At 40.8% G+C, this 16082-nt stretch overlaps 3 protein-coding genes and 1 long non-coding RNA gene across 4 annotated transcripts in view; 2 read left to right on the top strand and 2 right to left on the bottom strand.

The window, feature by feature from the left end:
- The first annotated feature begins 542 nt into the window (after positions 1–542).
- LOC139579736 (choline transporter-like protein 1) lies at positions 543–2443 on the top strand. The gene is made up of 4 exons (XM_071408559.1): positions 543–557; positions 760–897; positions 1115–1351; positions 2319–2443. Exons 1-4 carry the CDS (start codon positions 543–545, stop codon positions 2406–2408), a joined length of 480 nt encoding a protein of 159 aa, XP_071264660.1. The 3' UTR covers positions 2409–2443.
- A 2411-nt stretch (positions 2444–4854) lies between these two features.
- Positions 4855–7289, bottom strand: LOC139579038 (E3 ubiquitin-protein ligase TRIM21-like). The gene is made up of 2 exons (XM_071407248.1): positions 7102–7289; positions 4855–6698 (listed from the first exon to the last, which is right to left on the bottom strand). Exon 2 carries the CDS (start codon positions 6694–6696, stop codon positions 5065–5067), a length of 1632 nt encoding a protein of 543 aa, XP_071263349.1. The 5' UTR covers positions 6697–6698; positions 7102–7289; the 3' UTR covers positions 4855–5064.
- Positions 7290–9702: 2413 nt separating this feature from the next.
- LOC139579035 (E3 ubiquitin-protein ligase TRIM21-like) lies at positions 9703–15057 on the bottom strand. Its single transcript, XM_071407246.1, has 2 exons — positions 14890–15057; positions 9703–14353 (listed from the first exon to the last, which is right to left on the bottom strand). Exon 2 carries the CDS (start codon positions 14349–14351, stop codon positions 12720–12722), a length of 1632 nt encoding a protein of 543 aa, XP_071263347.1. The 5' UTR covers positions 14352–14353; positions 14890–15057; the 3' UTR covers positions 9703–12719.
- Positions 15058–15578: 521 nt separating this feature from the next.
- Positions 15579–16082, top strand: part of LOC139579037 (uncharacterized) — a 945-nt gene continuing 441 nt past the window's right edge. The window contains exon 1 of the long non-coding RNA XR_011675666.1: positions 15579–15888. This is a non-coding gene — a long non-coding RNA (uncharacterized lncRNA). The remainder of the gene's footprint in view (positions 15889–16082) is intronic.

Genomic DNA, 16082 nt, shown 5'->3' with positions numbered 1-16082 from the left:
TCCAGGGACTGACCAGGACCAACCCTGCTTAGCTTCAGAAGCAAGCCAGCAGTGGTATGCAGGGTGGTATATCGAACAAAAGGACCATTTGTTATGTAACTGGGACCCTTGTGATTGCAACCAGATGAAGATCTTCAAAGGTAAGGGATTTATTTTATCGCTATTTCTGACTTTCGCGATGCATCTGCTTGGTTGGAAAATGTTTTTAATGCTTTTGTATGTGGGGCGCTGTCCTCAGATAATCGCATGGTGTGCTTTCGCCGTAAAGCCTTTTTGAAATATGACAAAGCGGCTGGATAAACAAGAAGTTAAGCTTTTAAATGATGTAAGACACTCGTATGTTCATGAATGTTTAATATTACGAATTTAGTATTTTTGAATTTCGCGCTCTGCAATTTCACCGGATGTTGTCGAGGTGGGCCGCTAGCGGCACGTCTAGCCCAAACATACACATTTTCACTTATGACAACTACCAGTTTATCAAGTCAAGCCAGACAATGGGTGGAGAACTAAAGCTCAATGTATTTTCTGTTTGTAGGAAAATGCCTGTTCTTGCTGTATGCTGAAAGCCTGCATCTGCTGCTAAGTGTTCGATCAGAATCAGATTGATTGTCATCTGAGATGTTGATTATTCTTACTATTACACGTAATATCATTGACAACAATCTATTTGATAAGGGAGACTCATTACAAGATGACAGCAATCACAAATTGCTATTGATGATACTTCTGTCTCTTGTTTGTCTGTTTTCACCACAGAACGCGTACACGGCGACAGGTTTCAACATCACCAGTTTCTGTACGTCGACATGTGACGCCTTCGTCCTCCTGGTAGAGAATGCCCTCAGCGTGGCCACCATCAACACCGTGAGGGACTTTGTCCTCTTCCTGGGAAAGGTAACGGCCGCACAGCGACGCCAATTTTGGATTGTTTATTGTCAGTTCATTATGTGTTTATTTTTCTAGTATAATAATACTAATCATTGTCTCTCTTTTTCTCTACGTCCATCTTTCTCTCTCTTTCTCTTTTCTCTTTCCTCTTTTCTCCCTTTCCCACCCCCCTTTCTCTCCATCTTTCCCTTCGTCCATGTGTGTGTCTGTGTTGTAAGTCCAGGTACTGATCGTCTCGTGCACGGCATTCGCTGGCTTGTTGTCGCTCAACTACCAGCGGGACTACACGGTGTGGGTGCTGCCCCTGCTCATCGTCTGCCTGTTCTCCTGGCTGGTAGCCCACTGCTTCCTGTCTGTCTTTGAGATCGTGGTGGACGTGCTCTTCCTCTGCTTCGCCGTGGACACCAAGCACAACGACGGCAGCCCCGGCCGAGAGTTCTACATGGACAAGGCCCTCATGGTGAGGGAAGGAGGATGGGTGGGTGGGAGGTTATGGCTGCGTCCTGATTCTCCACCTGTCATGGATTTAAAAGGAATGGATTGGTGTAATAATTGGCTAGAGGGAGTTTCCACTGTTGTTCAATTCATGTTGTGCTCACTTTGGAAGAAGGATGGAGAATCGGGAAGTTGCCTTATAAATGCTGAGGTGGAAAAAGTACCCAAATCGTCATACTTGAGTAAAAGTAAAGATACCTTAATAGAAAATGACTAAAGTAAAAGTGAAAGTTACCCAGTGAAATACTACTAAAAGTATTTGGTTTTAAATATACTTAAGTATCAAAAGTAAATGGAATTGCTAAAATGTACTTAAGTATCAAAAGTAAAAGTATAAATAATTTTAAAAATCCTTACATTAAGCAAACCAGACGGCACAATTTTCTTTATTTTTTTTATCGACGGATAGCCAGGGGCACACTCCAACACTCAGACATCATTTACAAACAAAGCATTTGTGTTTAGCCAGATCAGAGGCAGTAGGGATGACCAGGGATGTTCTCTTGAATAGTGTGTGAATTAGACCATTTTCCTGTCAAAATGTAACGAGTACTTTTGGGTGTCAGGGAAAATGTATGGAGCAAAAAGTACCTTATTTTCTTTAAGAATGTACTGAAGTAAAAGTAAAAGTTGGCAAAAATATAAATAGTAAAGTACAGATACCTAAAAAAAAACTACTTAAGTAGTACATTAAAGTATTTTTGCTTAAGTACTTTACACCACTGTATATGTCTCTGTTCCATTATCCACACTAGCATTCCAATATATCACACCGTACAATCTTACTGGTTTGTTATTGTGGATAATGGAACATAGCCTTTGTTTTTACAGAGTACCACTTTTACTCCATTTCTATATAGCGAATAGTGTTTGTGCACATTTTACACCAAACTTACCCTGTTATCTCATTCTTTCTCTCTCTCCCTCTTTAGGAGTTTGTAGAGAACAGTAAGAATATGGCGGGAAGGGATCGGCCGGAGGCAGATGGAGGCGGTGGTGAGATGAAGCCCACGGTGAGTTAACAAAACTTTTCCAACAGAGAATACATTCATTTACCTCCATAATCTAGAGTCAGATTTAATATTTTTAACTAGGCAAGTGTGTTAAGAACAAATTCTTATTTACAATGGCGGCCTGGGAACTGTGGGTTAATTGCCTTGTTCAGGGGCAGAACAACAGATTTTTACCTTGTCAGCTCAGAGATTCGAGCCACCAACCTTTCGGTTACTGGCCCAACGCTCTAACCACTAGGCTACCTGCCACCCCGGATGTAGGTGAGGATATACCCAAAATGATGCTGATGAAGAGAATAGTAAAGTTTAACACTCCATTTGTTTATTGTTGTAGACTTATGCAGGAGGGCTTTTTGCTTGACCAAACCAGAAGACGGAAATCAAAAGGCATTCCTAACGTTTCCATGATATTACGCCACTTCCAGGGACAACAACATTTTTGGTAACCTGTTTATTAAGTTATGGAACACGTTACATGAAAGCTTTGGATTTTTTCAAAGCACAATGTGTTTTTGTGACAAATGTTTTAGGTAACAGAAGTACATCCATCAAGAATACTGTTAGTGTAGTTTGGTGCTATTTTACAGGCTGTAGAGTTGATGTTTTTAAGTTAATAAGCCTCTTGAGTGAAAGTATTGTGATTGATTTTGAAAATGCATTCCATGTCATCACTGTTATTTTGTCACCACTACCACGGTACACTACAAGTGTTTTGTATCTCAAATGAATTTTGGGATTGTGGTAATGATGATCATGTTCGCGTCTTGTCTTGAATTGGTACATCTAATACAATTTTGACAAATACAACTGACTAGCATAACAGAAACGTTCCTACATGGACATTTGTTAAAGTTTGTGATTTCTGAATTTTGAAAAGGTTTTCTCCCTCATCTGTTAACAGGATAATTTTACTACAGTGGATCAAATATTAAAGAGCCATTACTCTGATGAGGATGTTTTAAATTAGTTTAATATATGAAATGCAGGTTCTACAAGTGCTGAGGTTGTCTTATGTCAGAGGCAATGAATGATCATAACTGACAATCCCTAAATTGTGGCAACATTGGGTCATTACTGCTTATTGAGTTTGTAATACTGTATCGATGAACAAAGGGACCGTATATGACTGTATCTCTATTCCCTTCATACGTTTTAACCAATCATATTTTTGATCACATTTTTGTGGCGGGTAATACAAGAAAGGATAACAAGCTATGTCCATCTGTGTTTGTGAGAGCTGTGTTGCAGGAGAGGATCCGTTCTATGGGGGACATGGGTTTGTGTCAGGAAGTCCTAAAAACAATATATATATACACCCAACAATAAAACAGTATATTTAATTCATACAATGAAAGGGTTCATAGTATTTGTTTTTCTGTCAAATACATTAGCTGCACTTAATTGAGCTTTCCTGATGCAACAGAAGAAATGGAATAGTCCCAAAAGTACAGACTCCGCTCATCTGGCACTCCATACCTGCTCAAAGTATCTGAAAGAAAACAAATACATTGTGAACCCAGGTCTATCCTGTATGAGTTTGTCTATTTCTAACTCTTATTTTCCTGTACCCTGTGGTGGACATCAGGAGATAAATCCCACCTGCCACTGACCCTCATCCTGTTGTCTATGCTGCGTCTGGCCCACTACAACCTGGGCAACGTGGCCAAAGGCTCCTTCATCAGAACCCTGTTGAAGATCCCTGGTCTCATCCTCACCTACATCCACCACCAGCTCAAAGGAAAAGTACGTGTCTTATCGAAATCACTATCCTAAACCAACAACCTGCTGAAGACAGGTTATATTATATTCACTGTCTTGGATCCACAGCCAGCTTATTGGAAAAGTATGTCCTTTATCGAAGTGCAGAACTGTGTAACCAGCTCAAAGGCTGAGTATGTATTTTACCACATTCACTTATACAGTAGCAACAACAAGCTAGAAGGGGCATTCTGTAGTTTCAAAATCCATTTTTGGATGATATACACCTATTGATTCTTGAAACATATGACTTATAAATGCCTCATCAGCTTAGTTCAACTGTCACACTCCATTTGAACCCAAAATATAAGCTTGTTTCTCTCCAATTTTTGTAAACATTTTTAAATGTAAAAATAAACTGTATTGCCTCAAAACATGGTCAAAACTATATTTTTGATATAATGGATGGTCAGTCCTTATATCCATAGATCTGTCTATTAATCTGAGAGTGGTTAATTATATCCAGGCACATCCCTCAGCTTTTTACCAAAGCACTTTGTTACTGTTTCAACTGTGGATTTGCGCTTTAAAGTCTTGTCACATTCACCTACATCCAAAACAAGTTCAAAGGCTGAGTACGTCCTTGATCATCACATTCACTTTGAGAGAGAACAAGAGGTTGAGAGAAACAGAGAAAAGGAACGTCACTTTAAAGGATCGTTTTCAGTCTGTAACAATTATGGGTAAATTACATGAATAATCAAAGCAACATAACTTTAATTCCAGTTAATAGTCATTACTCAGTAAATACAAACATTTATTATCCATGTTAAGATGTACAGAACACTTTGAATTCTAATTTGAGGATACAATTTCAGAGGACAATGTGGATATTCAAATCATGTGACATGTCAGCATGTTTACAATTTGCAAATGTGCATTTTAGAGTTTCCTTTCCATCGTTTAATCAGCATGTGTGTTTGACAGGAGAGATGATGAGAGGGGCTGAGTTTTGACAATCATCATTATCAGAGGGGCCGAAGTATGGATAGAGTTTCTCTGTAAAGGTGCAGCCAGTGAAAGAGTAGATATGAGACTTGGCCTCCACATCATAAAAGGAGACCAGACCCTCCTCATAGTCCACAAACACCCCCACCTTCTGGGGCTTCTCTCTCAGGGAGAGGAGGACAGGGGGGGAGTTACTGGCTTTGTACACGTTTACATCCCTTTGGTACACAACACAGAGTCCATCTTCAGGTCTCAGTGTGATAATCCCCTTCCTGTCTGTGGACTCTCTGGCCACTCCTAAAGTCCATCTAGTCATCCCCTTAACAATCACCTCATAGTAAAATCTCCCTGAGGAGAAGCCATTCTTTCCAAGGACAATTAAATACTTATTAAACCTTTTTGGGTTGTCAGGAAGATTCTGTGGTGTGTCTCCACATCTTACTTGTTTCCCATCTTCAGACAGGATGAGATAGAGATTTGCTGTATCAGGGTCCAGAGTCACATCCATTGCATACTGCTGAATCCTCTTCAGTTTGACTTCAGGCAGCTTCTCCATCTCTTTATTCAGTGTCTCCTCCAGGTGAGACACAGCTGTCCTCACAGTCCTCACACACAGATCACTGTGAACACTGATCTCAGACCAGTCCTTGGTGTGTGGAGGGATGCACACTAGTAATGGGTAGTTCTGGAGAAGTTGGAGGTGGTCCTCAGTGTGTGAGAGCTGCTTCAGTTCAGTGCTTCTCCTCTTCAGCTCAGTGATTTCCTGCTCCAGCTCTTTAATGAACCCTTCAGCCTGCCTCTCTGCTGCTTTCTGCTTCTCCTCAATCACCTCAAAGAGCTCAGCCTGGCTTTTCTCAATGGAGCGCACCAGAGCAGTGAAGACGTGAACGCTGTCTGCAATCTCCCTCTCTGCATCTCTCTTGCTGAGATCTACTGAGAGTTTGATGTCTTTAACCTTCTGCATTCGTTCCTGGATAATCAGCTGCACTTCCACCTCAGTTTTCCCCAGCTGTGCCTTCCTCTCTCCACACTCTTCCTCTATAGGGACAGTGTCATGAGTCTTGTGTTCTGCCTCAGTGCAGAACTGACACACACATGTCTGGTCAGTCCTACAGAACATCTCCAGGAGTCTGTCATGTTTCTTACAGATCCTGTCTTCCAGGTTCTCCACAGGGTCGATCAGTTTGTGTCTCTTGAAGGCTGGAGCTATCTGATGAGGTTCCAGGTGAGTCTCACAGTAAGAGGCCAGACACACCAGGCAGGACTTCATGGCACTGAGCTTCGTCCCAGTGCAGACGTCACAGGGCACTTTTCCAGGTATGGCAGGGGACTCATCTTTACCTCTGTCTCTCATCTTTTTAAAATTCTCTACAACCTCTCTTAATGTTGTGTTAACACGAAGCTCAGGTTGTCTGTAGAACTTCTCCTTACACAGTGGACATTGGCACAGGTCCTTGCTATCCCAGTACTTTGTGATACAGGCAATGCAGAAGCTGTGTCCACATGAAGTGGTGACTGGCTCAGTGAACACATCCAGACAGATAGAGCACAGGAACTGCTCTTCAGACTGGAGAATGCTGGAGGAAGACATATCTAGAGAGAGAGAGAGCAAAGTCGAAAATGTAAACCAGTTAAAGTTCAACATTTTTATTTAGCAAATTGCAGCAAACCTTAAAATCAAAATAATAATAGACTCCAGCTCCAGATTATAATCAATAGTCATTAACACAATATATATGTTTTTTAACGGAGCATTTTCCATTTCCTGGAATGAGTCAGCTCTCGAGAGATTCAGTGACATTGTAAACACGGCACAGGTCCCTGGACATTATCCAATCTTGATTAAAGTTGATTAACCGTACTACATGCAGTATAAATTCGTCAATTTACTAAGTATAGTTAAACATTGGTACTGTAGATGAAGAAAACAGGAGATTACGATAAAAATAAATATACACAGTAATATTTATTCACCCATCCTTGTAAATCTACTTACCTGTTTCTGTTTAAAATAGTGTAAGCGTTTTTCTCCGATTTTTCTCTAGTATTTACTGTAGTTTTAAAAACATAGGAGACTGTGTAGTGGTTTAAGAGAGATGTCTGAAGTGTTTTAGAGAGTTTATTCGTGTGTGCAACATACAGCACGTTCAGCAACTTTAGTTTCACTTTAGCAAAGTGACATCAACATGCTCCTCCCCACCCAGTGCTGCTCTGTAGCAGAGTTAACCCTTCACATAGCTGCTACATTGTTTTACCTTCTCAATACAAACAAGCTTGACAGTTTAAACAGGAGTGTTATAATTGTTTTACAGATCTAGGTAGAATAAGTGTGAATCAGAAATGTGAAACAAGGACCTATTGCAGGTGTATGGAAGGTTTTCAGGCATCAACAACAACAGAATTCTAATTCCACATTGGAATGAATTCTTGTCAGATTTGACCATTAATTAAGAAGCAATAAATGTCCCAGATTGTGCCTTTAAACATACTCACTTTGACTTATACCAACTACCAGTTTATCAAGTCAAGCCAGACAATGGGTGAAAGGAGAAATGCAGAATGTCTGTAGGAAAATGCCTGTGTTCGCTGTATGCTGAAAGCCTGCATCTGCTGCTTGTGGTGCCTGAAGAAGTCTAATGAAATGCAGGTCCTACAAATACTGAGGTTGTCTTATGTTAAAGGCAACACATGATCATAACTGACAATCCCTAAATTGTGGCCACATTGAGTCATTACTGTTTATTGAGTTTGTCTATTTCATATATTTTATTGGAGTTTAAAAAACAAATCTGCAGGACATAACAAAATGGCAGACAACCCACACAGCATCCATTAACAACAACAGATAAAACAACACTGACAGACAATTGACAACAAAAACAAAGAGCAATAATGGTAATACAGTTATGGTCCTTTACGATGCCAAGACTGTGATCTTGAGCTTTGGTTAAAATACAATCAAATTGGTGCATCGTTCCAGACCTGTACTGGCCGTAAATCCCTAAATTGTTTCAACATTGGGTCATTACTGCTTTGTGAGATTGTAATTCTGTACTCATATATTCATGGACCAAGAGAAAAATGAAAACATATTAAATAATTGATCTATCGTCTCTCTTAGTTTCATAATTTTCCTTCAATTCGCAAGAGGCACGAGCGAAACAGCGTCGCTCTGTCTCAGTATGTGTAGGCCATCTATCTGATGCTGTCTGGTTTAAAAGAGTATGACATTGTTGCAGCCCATAGCATTGAATGCAAGGGAAGCCAGCGAGCATTTGGCCTCCCTTGATAAAAAAGTATGAAATAATAGCCAATCAGTGCTAAACTGAGTGAGCTCAACTGTGAATGGTCCTGGAGCACCAAAAAAAAGTGTCAATAGAAGCTGGTTTGGATTTGGCTTCTCTCCAATCGCATCGAGAGCATGAGTCATCGACAGAAACAACTTGAATTCTTGCATCTCTTTGTGTTGTTGTCCTTTGGTGGCTAGCTAGCTAGATAAAATTGTCTCTTTCCTAAATTAACCACGGATGGAGATAGGGATTTGGACTTGTGGTTCTACTTAATTCTCCATACTGGACACTGATTATAATGGCGATTCTGATCCAACCATAAATACATACATTGTGCCCCTGGTCTGAGAGGATGGAAGTTCAATATGTAGCTTGATGTAGAAGGCTAATGTTACTGTAACTAGCTAATGTTGCCAATGAAATGAAGTTAAACTAGTGAGCAAGCAATGTAGCCAAGTAGCCTAGGACGACAAAAATCAAAGTGTGTAGTGTATGACAGAGTGATAGACCGTTTCATCTCCATGAAAGAGAGGATGGCATTGGAGTGTCTGTACGTACACACACAAACACACACAGAAGTCAGAACCATTGACAGCCACATCATATTTAGCTTACGTTGATTGGACTAAATTGTTTTTGGTGACTTTCACTGAATTAGACTAAGCATAAGAGGATGTTGAAATGTTGAAGTTGAAATGGTGCTGGAATAGTGGAAGCAGCTCCTTTTTTCTTTGCGACTTGCGGTAACTCTCCGTGGTTCTAAATCATTAGTGGTCCGAAAATGTCAGAAACGTTAACTTGGTGTAGGTCATGTAACTGTTTGTTCCATGCAATATGCCTTGTGGACTTCACCGGACAAAGGTTGCTCTCTGGTTTTGTGATGAAACAAAGGTTTGTTTGAATTTATTCTGCCACTGTGTCTTATTGTCTCGGCCTTAGATCTATATATCATGGTGGCAAGGAATATGATCAAACATTATACAGCAAACAACGCAAATAACACAACACATAGGTTGTAATATGGCTGTTTTTCTGGCTTCCCCGGGTGAATTTCTCCACACATCGCTACTGTGCACCACACAACCAATAAACAAAGCACACCGACTTTGGGCACTTCAATATCATGGTTTGCATTTTCAACACCACAATAAATAGACTATGTCAATCTTGACAAACAGAAAATACATCCCTCCCTACCTTGTAGGCTTACCCAGTATTGAAGGTTTGGCTTGACAATCTCTGAATGTCATAACAAAAATTAGTTTTTTTGTAACAGATGTCTCTTTCCATTCATCAATTGGACGCTGCAGAGATCAGATTGATTTTATTTGTCAGTAAAGAAAACACATATATACACAAAGATTTTCTTAAGTGACCGGGATTGAACAATGAAGTCAGGGTCATACAGTATTTCCATTGTGGACCCTATTTTTTTTAAACATAAATACGTATACAATTACATAGATACAGACACATTACAGAGATACAGACACATTACAGAGATACAGACATATTACAGAGATACAGACACATTGCATAGACACAGACACATTGCATCGATACAGACACATTACATAGATACAACCTCTAGATGAGTGTGAGGGGGAGTTTAAGTACAATTATTAGAAGCTTGTTTAGCTGGTAGCTTATTCTTTAGATGTTTGGGGCTGCTGGTGAACCATGATGTGCAGACATAATCAAAGTGACACTGGACTATCGCCCTTCAAATCAAATCAAATGTATTGTTCACATACTCGGGTTTAGCAGATGTTATTGCGTGTGTAGCGAAAATGCTTGTGCTTCTAGCTCCGACAGTGCAGTAATATCTAACAATGAATATCTAACAGTTTCATAACATATACCCAAAATACATGTAAATCTAAGTAAGGAATGGATTAAGAATGAATACATACATGTATACACTACCGTTCAAATGTTTGGGGTCACTTAGAAATGTCCTTGATTTTGATAGAAAATAATATTTTCTGTCCATTAAAATAACATCAAATTGATCAGAAATACAGTATAGACATTGTTAATGTTGTAAATGACTATTGCAGCTGGAAACGGCTGATTTTTTATGGAATATCTACATAGGCGTGCAGAGTCCCATTATCAGCAATCATCACTCTTGTGTTCCAATGGCACGTTGTGTTAGCTAATCCAAATGTATCGTTTTATAAGGTTAATTGATCATTAGAAAACCCTTTTGCAATTATGTTAGCACAGCGGAAAACTGTTGTCCTGTTTAAAGAAGCAATAAAACTGGCCTTCTTTAGACTAGTTGAGTATCTGGAGCTTCAGCATTTGTGGGTTCGATTACAGGCTCAAAATGTCCCAGTACTTCCTTCTGAAACTTGTCAGTCTATTTTTGCTCTGAGAAATAAAGGCTATTCCAAGAAATTGCCAAGAAACTGAAGATCTCGTACAACGCTGTGTACTACTCCCTTCACAGAACAGCGCAAACTGGCTCTAACCAGAATATAAAGAGGAGTGGGAGGCCCCGGTGCGCAACTGAGCAAGAGGACAAGTACATTAGAGCGTCTAGTTTGAGAAACAGACGCCTCACAAGTCCTCAACTGGCAGCTTCATTAAATAGTACCCGCAAAGCACCAGTCTCAACGACAAATGTGAAGAGGCGAATCTGGGATTCTGGCCTTCTAGGCAGAGTTGCAAAGAAAAAGCCATATCTCAGACTGGCCAATAAAAAGAAAAGATTAAGATGGGCAAAAGAACACAGACACTGGACAGAGGAACTCTGCCTAAAAGGCCAGCATCCCGGAGTGGCCTCTTCACTGTTGATGTTGAGATTGGTGTTTTGCAGGGACTATTTAATGACGCTGTTCTGTGAGGGGAGTAGTACACAGCGTTGTACGAGAGCTTCAGTTTCTTGGCAATTTCTCGCATGCAATAGCCTTCATTTCTCTGAATATGTCAATGTCTACACTATATTTCTGATCAATTTGATGTTATTTTAATGGACAGAAAATGTGCTTTTCCTTCAAAAACAAGGACGGGTGACACAATATGTAAATACAATTCAAAAGTGACTAAGATACCGTAGAATAGTGCGGAGTGCAGTTTATACATATAAGATGAGTAATGCTAGATACAGAAACATTATTAAAGTGGCTAGTGATCCATTTCTAGAAGTGGCCAGTGATTCCTAATCTATGTCAATAGGCAGCTGCCTCTGATGTGCTGGAGATGGCTGATTAGTCAGTCAGATGGCCTTGAGATAGAAGCTGTTTTTCAGTCTCTCGGTCCCTGCTTTAATGCACCTGTACTGGCCTCGCCTTCTGAATGATAGCGGGGTGAACAGGCAGTGGCTCGGGTGGTTGATGTCCTTGATGAACTTTTTGACCTTCCTATGGCATCGGGGGCTGTAGGTGCCCAGGAGGGCGAGAAGTTTGCCCCCGGTAATGCGTTTGGCAGACCGCCGCTCCCTCTTGACAGCTTTGCGGTTGTGGGTGTTGCAGTTGCCGTACCAGGCGGTGACACATTGGGCATTGCATGCAAAGGCCGATAGGCTTAGGTGTCCACTGTATGATAGTAACATTTAAATAAATATATATATACGTAACATCTATATAGGAAAATAAGCTTAGGCCTAACCCCAGAGAGAGATATGCAGGTGGCATGCTATGACACTGACATGCATTTCTTTATGTCAGATGGCTACTGCGTCTGCTACACGGACATATACACACAGAAGGAAGGCAAATGTATAGGCCTTCAATCTGAATATTTTGTATAAAGATGAGCATTATATTGGTAGATTAATGGAGTAACTCTGGTAGGCCTGAAACTGTCTCCCTCACCTCAAGTTCAACTGTCGTAGTCAGCTGGAGCGCCGGGGCGCACTGCCTTCATATCACAGGCCTGCAGTAGCTAAGGCTTAATAATAGCCACACCATACCAAACCTTCCCCAAACGTTTCTAAACTTTATTAGGGTAATATCAAAAGTAAGTCGAGCCATTGTTTGTAGGGAAAATACGAGCAGAATGGTGAATGTAAACCCGGGAAAAAAATACACTACCCTCCCCTGTAACCCCCAAAAGCCACACAACCCTCTCCAAAGCAATAAAAAATGTTTGACAACCCTCCCATATTTTGGACCACCCCTCCCCCAGTAATATTCAATCTGTCCTAACAGAGTTAAGAAGTTTCAATTTTCATTTGATGATGAGATTACAGAGGACATCCATGGAAAATATAATAATGTGTCATGTCAACTGGCTAAATATGATCATTTCTAAACTGATATATTCAAAGATTTGTGAATGTAATTAGTTAATTAACTGTTCCCTCTGCATTGCTTAATCAGTATGTGCGATTGACAGGAGCGATGATGAGAGGGGCTGAGTTTTGACCATCATCATTATCAGAGGGGCCGAAGAATGGAAAGAGTTTCTCTGTAAAGGTGCAGCCTGTGTAAGAGTAGATATGAGACCTGGACTCCACATCATAAAAGGAGACCAGACCCTCCTCATAGTCCACAAACACCCCCACCTTCAGGGGCTTCTTTCTCAAGCAGAGGAGAACAGGGGGGGAGGTACCGGCTTTGTACAAATTCTCATAGTTCCGGGACACAGTCCAGAGTCCATCCTCAGTTCTCATTTTGATTTTCCCCTTCCTGTCAGTGGACTCTCTGGCCACTCCTAAATTCCATCTTGTCTTACCCTTAACCGTCACCTCATAGTAAAATCTTCCTGAGGAGAAGCCATCCTTTCCAAGGACAAATCGATGACCATCAAACCTTTTTGGATTGGGAGGAAGATTCTGTGGTGTGTTTCCACGTCTTACTTGTTTCCCATCCTCAGACAGGATGAGATAGAGATTTGCTGTATCAGGGTCCAGAGTCACATCCACTGCATACTGCTGAATCCTCTGCAGTTTGACCTCAGGCAACTTCTCCATCTCTTTACTCAGTGCTTCTTCCAGCTGGGACACAGCTCTCCTCACAGTCCCCACACACAGATCACTGTGAACACTGATCTCAGACCAGTCCTTGGTGGGTGGAGGGGTGCACACTAGTAATGGATAGTTCTGGAGAAGTTGGAGGTGGTCCTCAGTCTGTGAGAGCTGCTTCAGATCAGTGCTTCTTCTCTTTAGCTCATTGATTTCCTGCTCCAGCTCTTTAATGAACCCTTCAGCCTGCCTCTCTGCTGCTTTCTGCTTCTCCTCAATCCCTTTAATAAGCTCAACCTGGCTTTTCTCAATGGAGCGCACCAGAGCAGTGAAGACCTGTATGCTCTCTGCTATCTCTCTCTCTGCATCTCTCTTGCTGAGATCTACTGAGAGTTTGATGTCTTTAACCTTCTTCAGTTGCTCCTGGATAATTTGCTCTTCTTCTGCCTCAGTTTTCTCCAAGTGAGCCTTCCTCTCTCCACACTCTTCCTCTATAGGGACAGTGTCATGAGTCTTGTGGTCTCCCTCAATGCAGAACTGACACACACACGTCTGGTCAGTCCTACAGAACATCTCCAGGAGTCTTTCGTGCTTCTTACAGATCCTGTCTTCCAGGTTCTCCACAGGGTCGATCAGTTTGTGTCTCTTTAAGGGTGGGGCAATCTGATGAGGATCCAGGTGAGTCTCACAGTAAGAAGCCAGACACACCAGGCAGGACTTCAGGGCCTTGCGCTTAGTCCCAGTGCAGACGTCACAGGGCACTTTTCCAGGTATGGCAGGGGACTCATCTTTACCTCTGTCTCTCAACTTTTTATAATGCTCTACCACCTCTCTGAACGTTGTGTTAACACGAAACACAGGTTGTCTGTAGAATTTCTCCTGACACAGTGGACATTGGCACAGGTCCTTGCTATCCCAGTACTTTGTGATACAGACCATGCAGAAGTTGTGTCCACATGAAGTCGAGACTGGCTCAGTGAACACATCCAGACAGATAGAGCACAGGAACTGCTCTTCAGAACGTAGAATGCTGGAGGAAGACATATCTAGAGAGAGAGAGAGAGAGAGAGCAAAGTCGAAACTGTAAAGCACAGTTAAAGTTCAACGTTTTCATTTAGCAAATTGCAGCAAACCTTCAGATCAAAAGAATAATAGACTCCAGGTCCAGATTATAATCAATCAGTCATTAATACAATATGTATGTTTTTGGAATATCTATGTCTATGCATGATGTTACATCAAAGTAATGGTGTATTTTTTTTAACATAGTCTTCTTGGTATGTGTCATCATTGGCTTATCTGGTTTCAAATGGCCTTGGGCCTTGACACAATTTTCTATTAACAAATATTCCATTTCCTGGAATGAGTCAGCTGTCAATAGTTTCAGTGCCATTGTCAACACGGCATTAAGGGATATTAACCAATCTTGATTAAAGTTATTTAGCCGTACTACATACAGTATCATTTTTTACATTTAATAAATATAGTTAAACATAGGTACTGTAGATAAAAACAGGAGATTACCATCAAATAAATGTACACAGTAATATTTATTCACCGATCCTTGTAAATCTCTACTCACCCGTGTCTGTGTAAAATAGTGTAAGCGTGTTCTCTGGTTTTTCTTTAGTATATACTGTGGTTTAAAAAACATAGGAGGCTGTGTAGTGGTTTAAGAGAGATGTCTGAAGTGTTTAAGAGTTTATTCATGCGTGTGACATACAGCTTGTTTAGTAATTTATGTTTCACTTTAGCAAAGTGACATCAACATGCTCCTCCCCACCCAGTGCTGCTCTGGAACAGAATTAACCCTTCACATGGCTGCTACATTGTTTTACCTTCTCAATACAAACAAGGTTAATAAATCCTGTTATGGACAGGGGGCGGTGTTTCCACTTTGAACGAATTGCGTACCCAAACGGAATTTCCTCCTACTCTGCCCCAGAAGGTAATACATGCATATTATTATTACTATTGTATAGAAAACACTCTGAAGTTTCTAAAACTGTTTGAATTATGTCTGTAAGTAGAACAGAACTCATTTGACAGACAAAAACCTGAGAAGACTTCCACACAGGAAGTGAGAACTCGATTTTCAAAACAGTGCCAAATGATACCCATTCTAGTTATGGAAAAGCAAACACTTCCTAGGGCTTCCACTAGATGTCACCGTCTTTAGATTTTAGTCTTATGATTCTACTATAAAGGAGGGGCTCATAGGAGCTATTTTAGTGAGTGGTCGTCACAAATCTCAGTCTCGTTTTGCGCGCGAGCAAGAGAGAGAGCTCTCGTTCCAATGCTCTTTCTTCAGACAATGAAATTCTCCGGTTGGATTCTTATTGATGATTAATGTAAAACACATACTAAATATGGATTGCAAACATCATTTGACCTGATTCTACGACCTGTAACGGAACTTTTTGAGTTTTTGTCTGGAGGGATTTCTCGTGCGTCATGAAAATGGATTCGTGGGCTGAACATGCTAACAACAAGTGGCTAAATGATGGGCTTTATGGAACTTTTCAGTCATTTCTGTCAAACTGGGAATCCTGGGAGTGCCTTCTGATGAAGTTATTCGAAGGTAAGTGCATATTTATAGTGTTTTTGTAGCTTCTGTTGACGCCAAAATGGCGACTATTTCTTTGGCTGGATTGTGCTCTGAGCGCCGTTCTCAGATAATTATTTTTCCGTAAAGTTTATTTTGAAATCTGACACAGCGGTTGCATAGAGGATAACCAACTACCCGTTTATCAAGTCAAGCCAGACAATGGGTGA

The sequence above is a fragment of the Salvelinus alpinus genome, chromosome 6 (genome assembly GCF_045679555.1).
Source record: "Salvelinus alpinus chromosome 6, SLU_Salpinus.1, whole genome shotgun sequence".
Taxonomy (NCBI): domain Eukaryota; kingdom Metazoa; phylum Chordata; class Actinopteri; order Salmoniformes; family Salmonidae; genus Salvelinus; species Salvelinus alpinus.
Note: the sequence above shows the minus strand (reverse complement) of the source record. Positions and strands in the feature narration are given on the sequence as shown.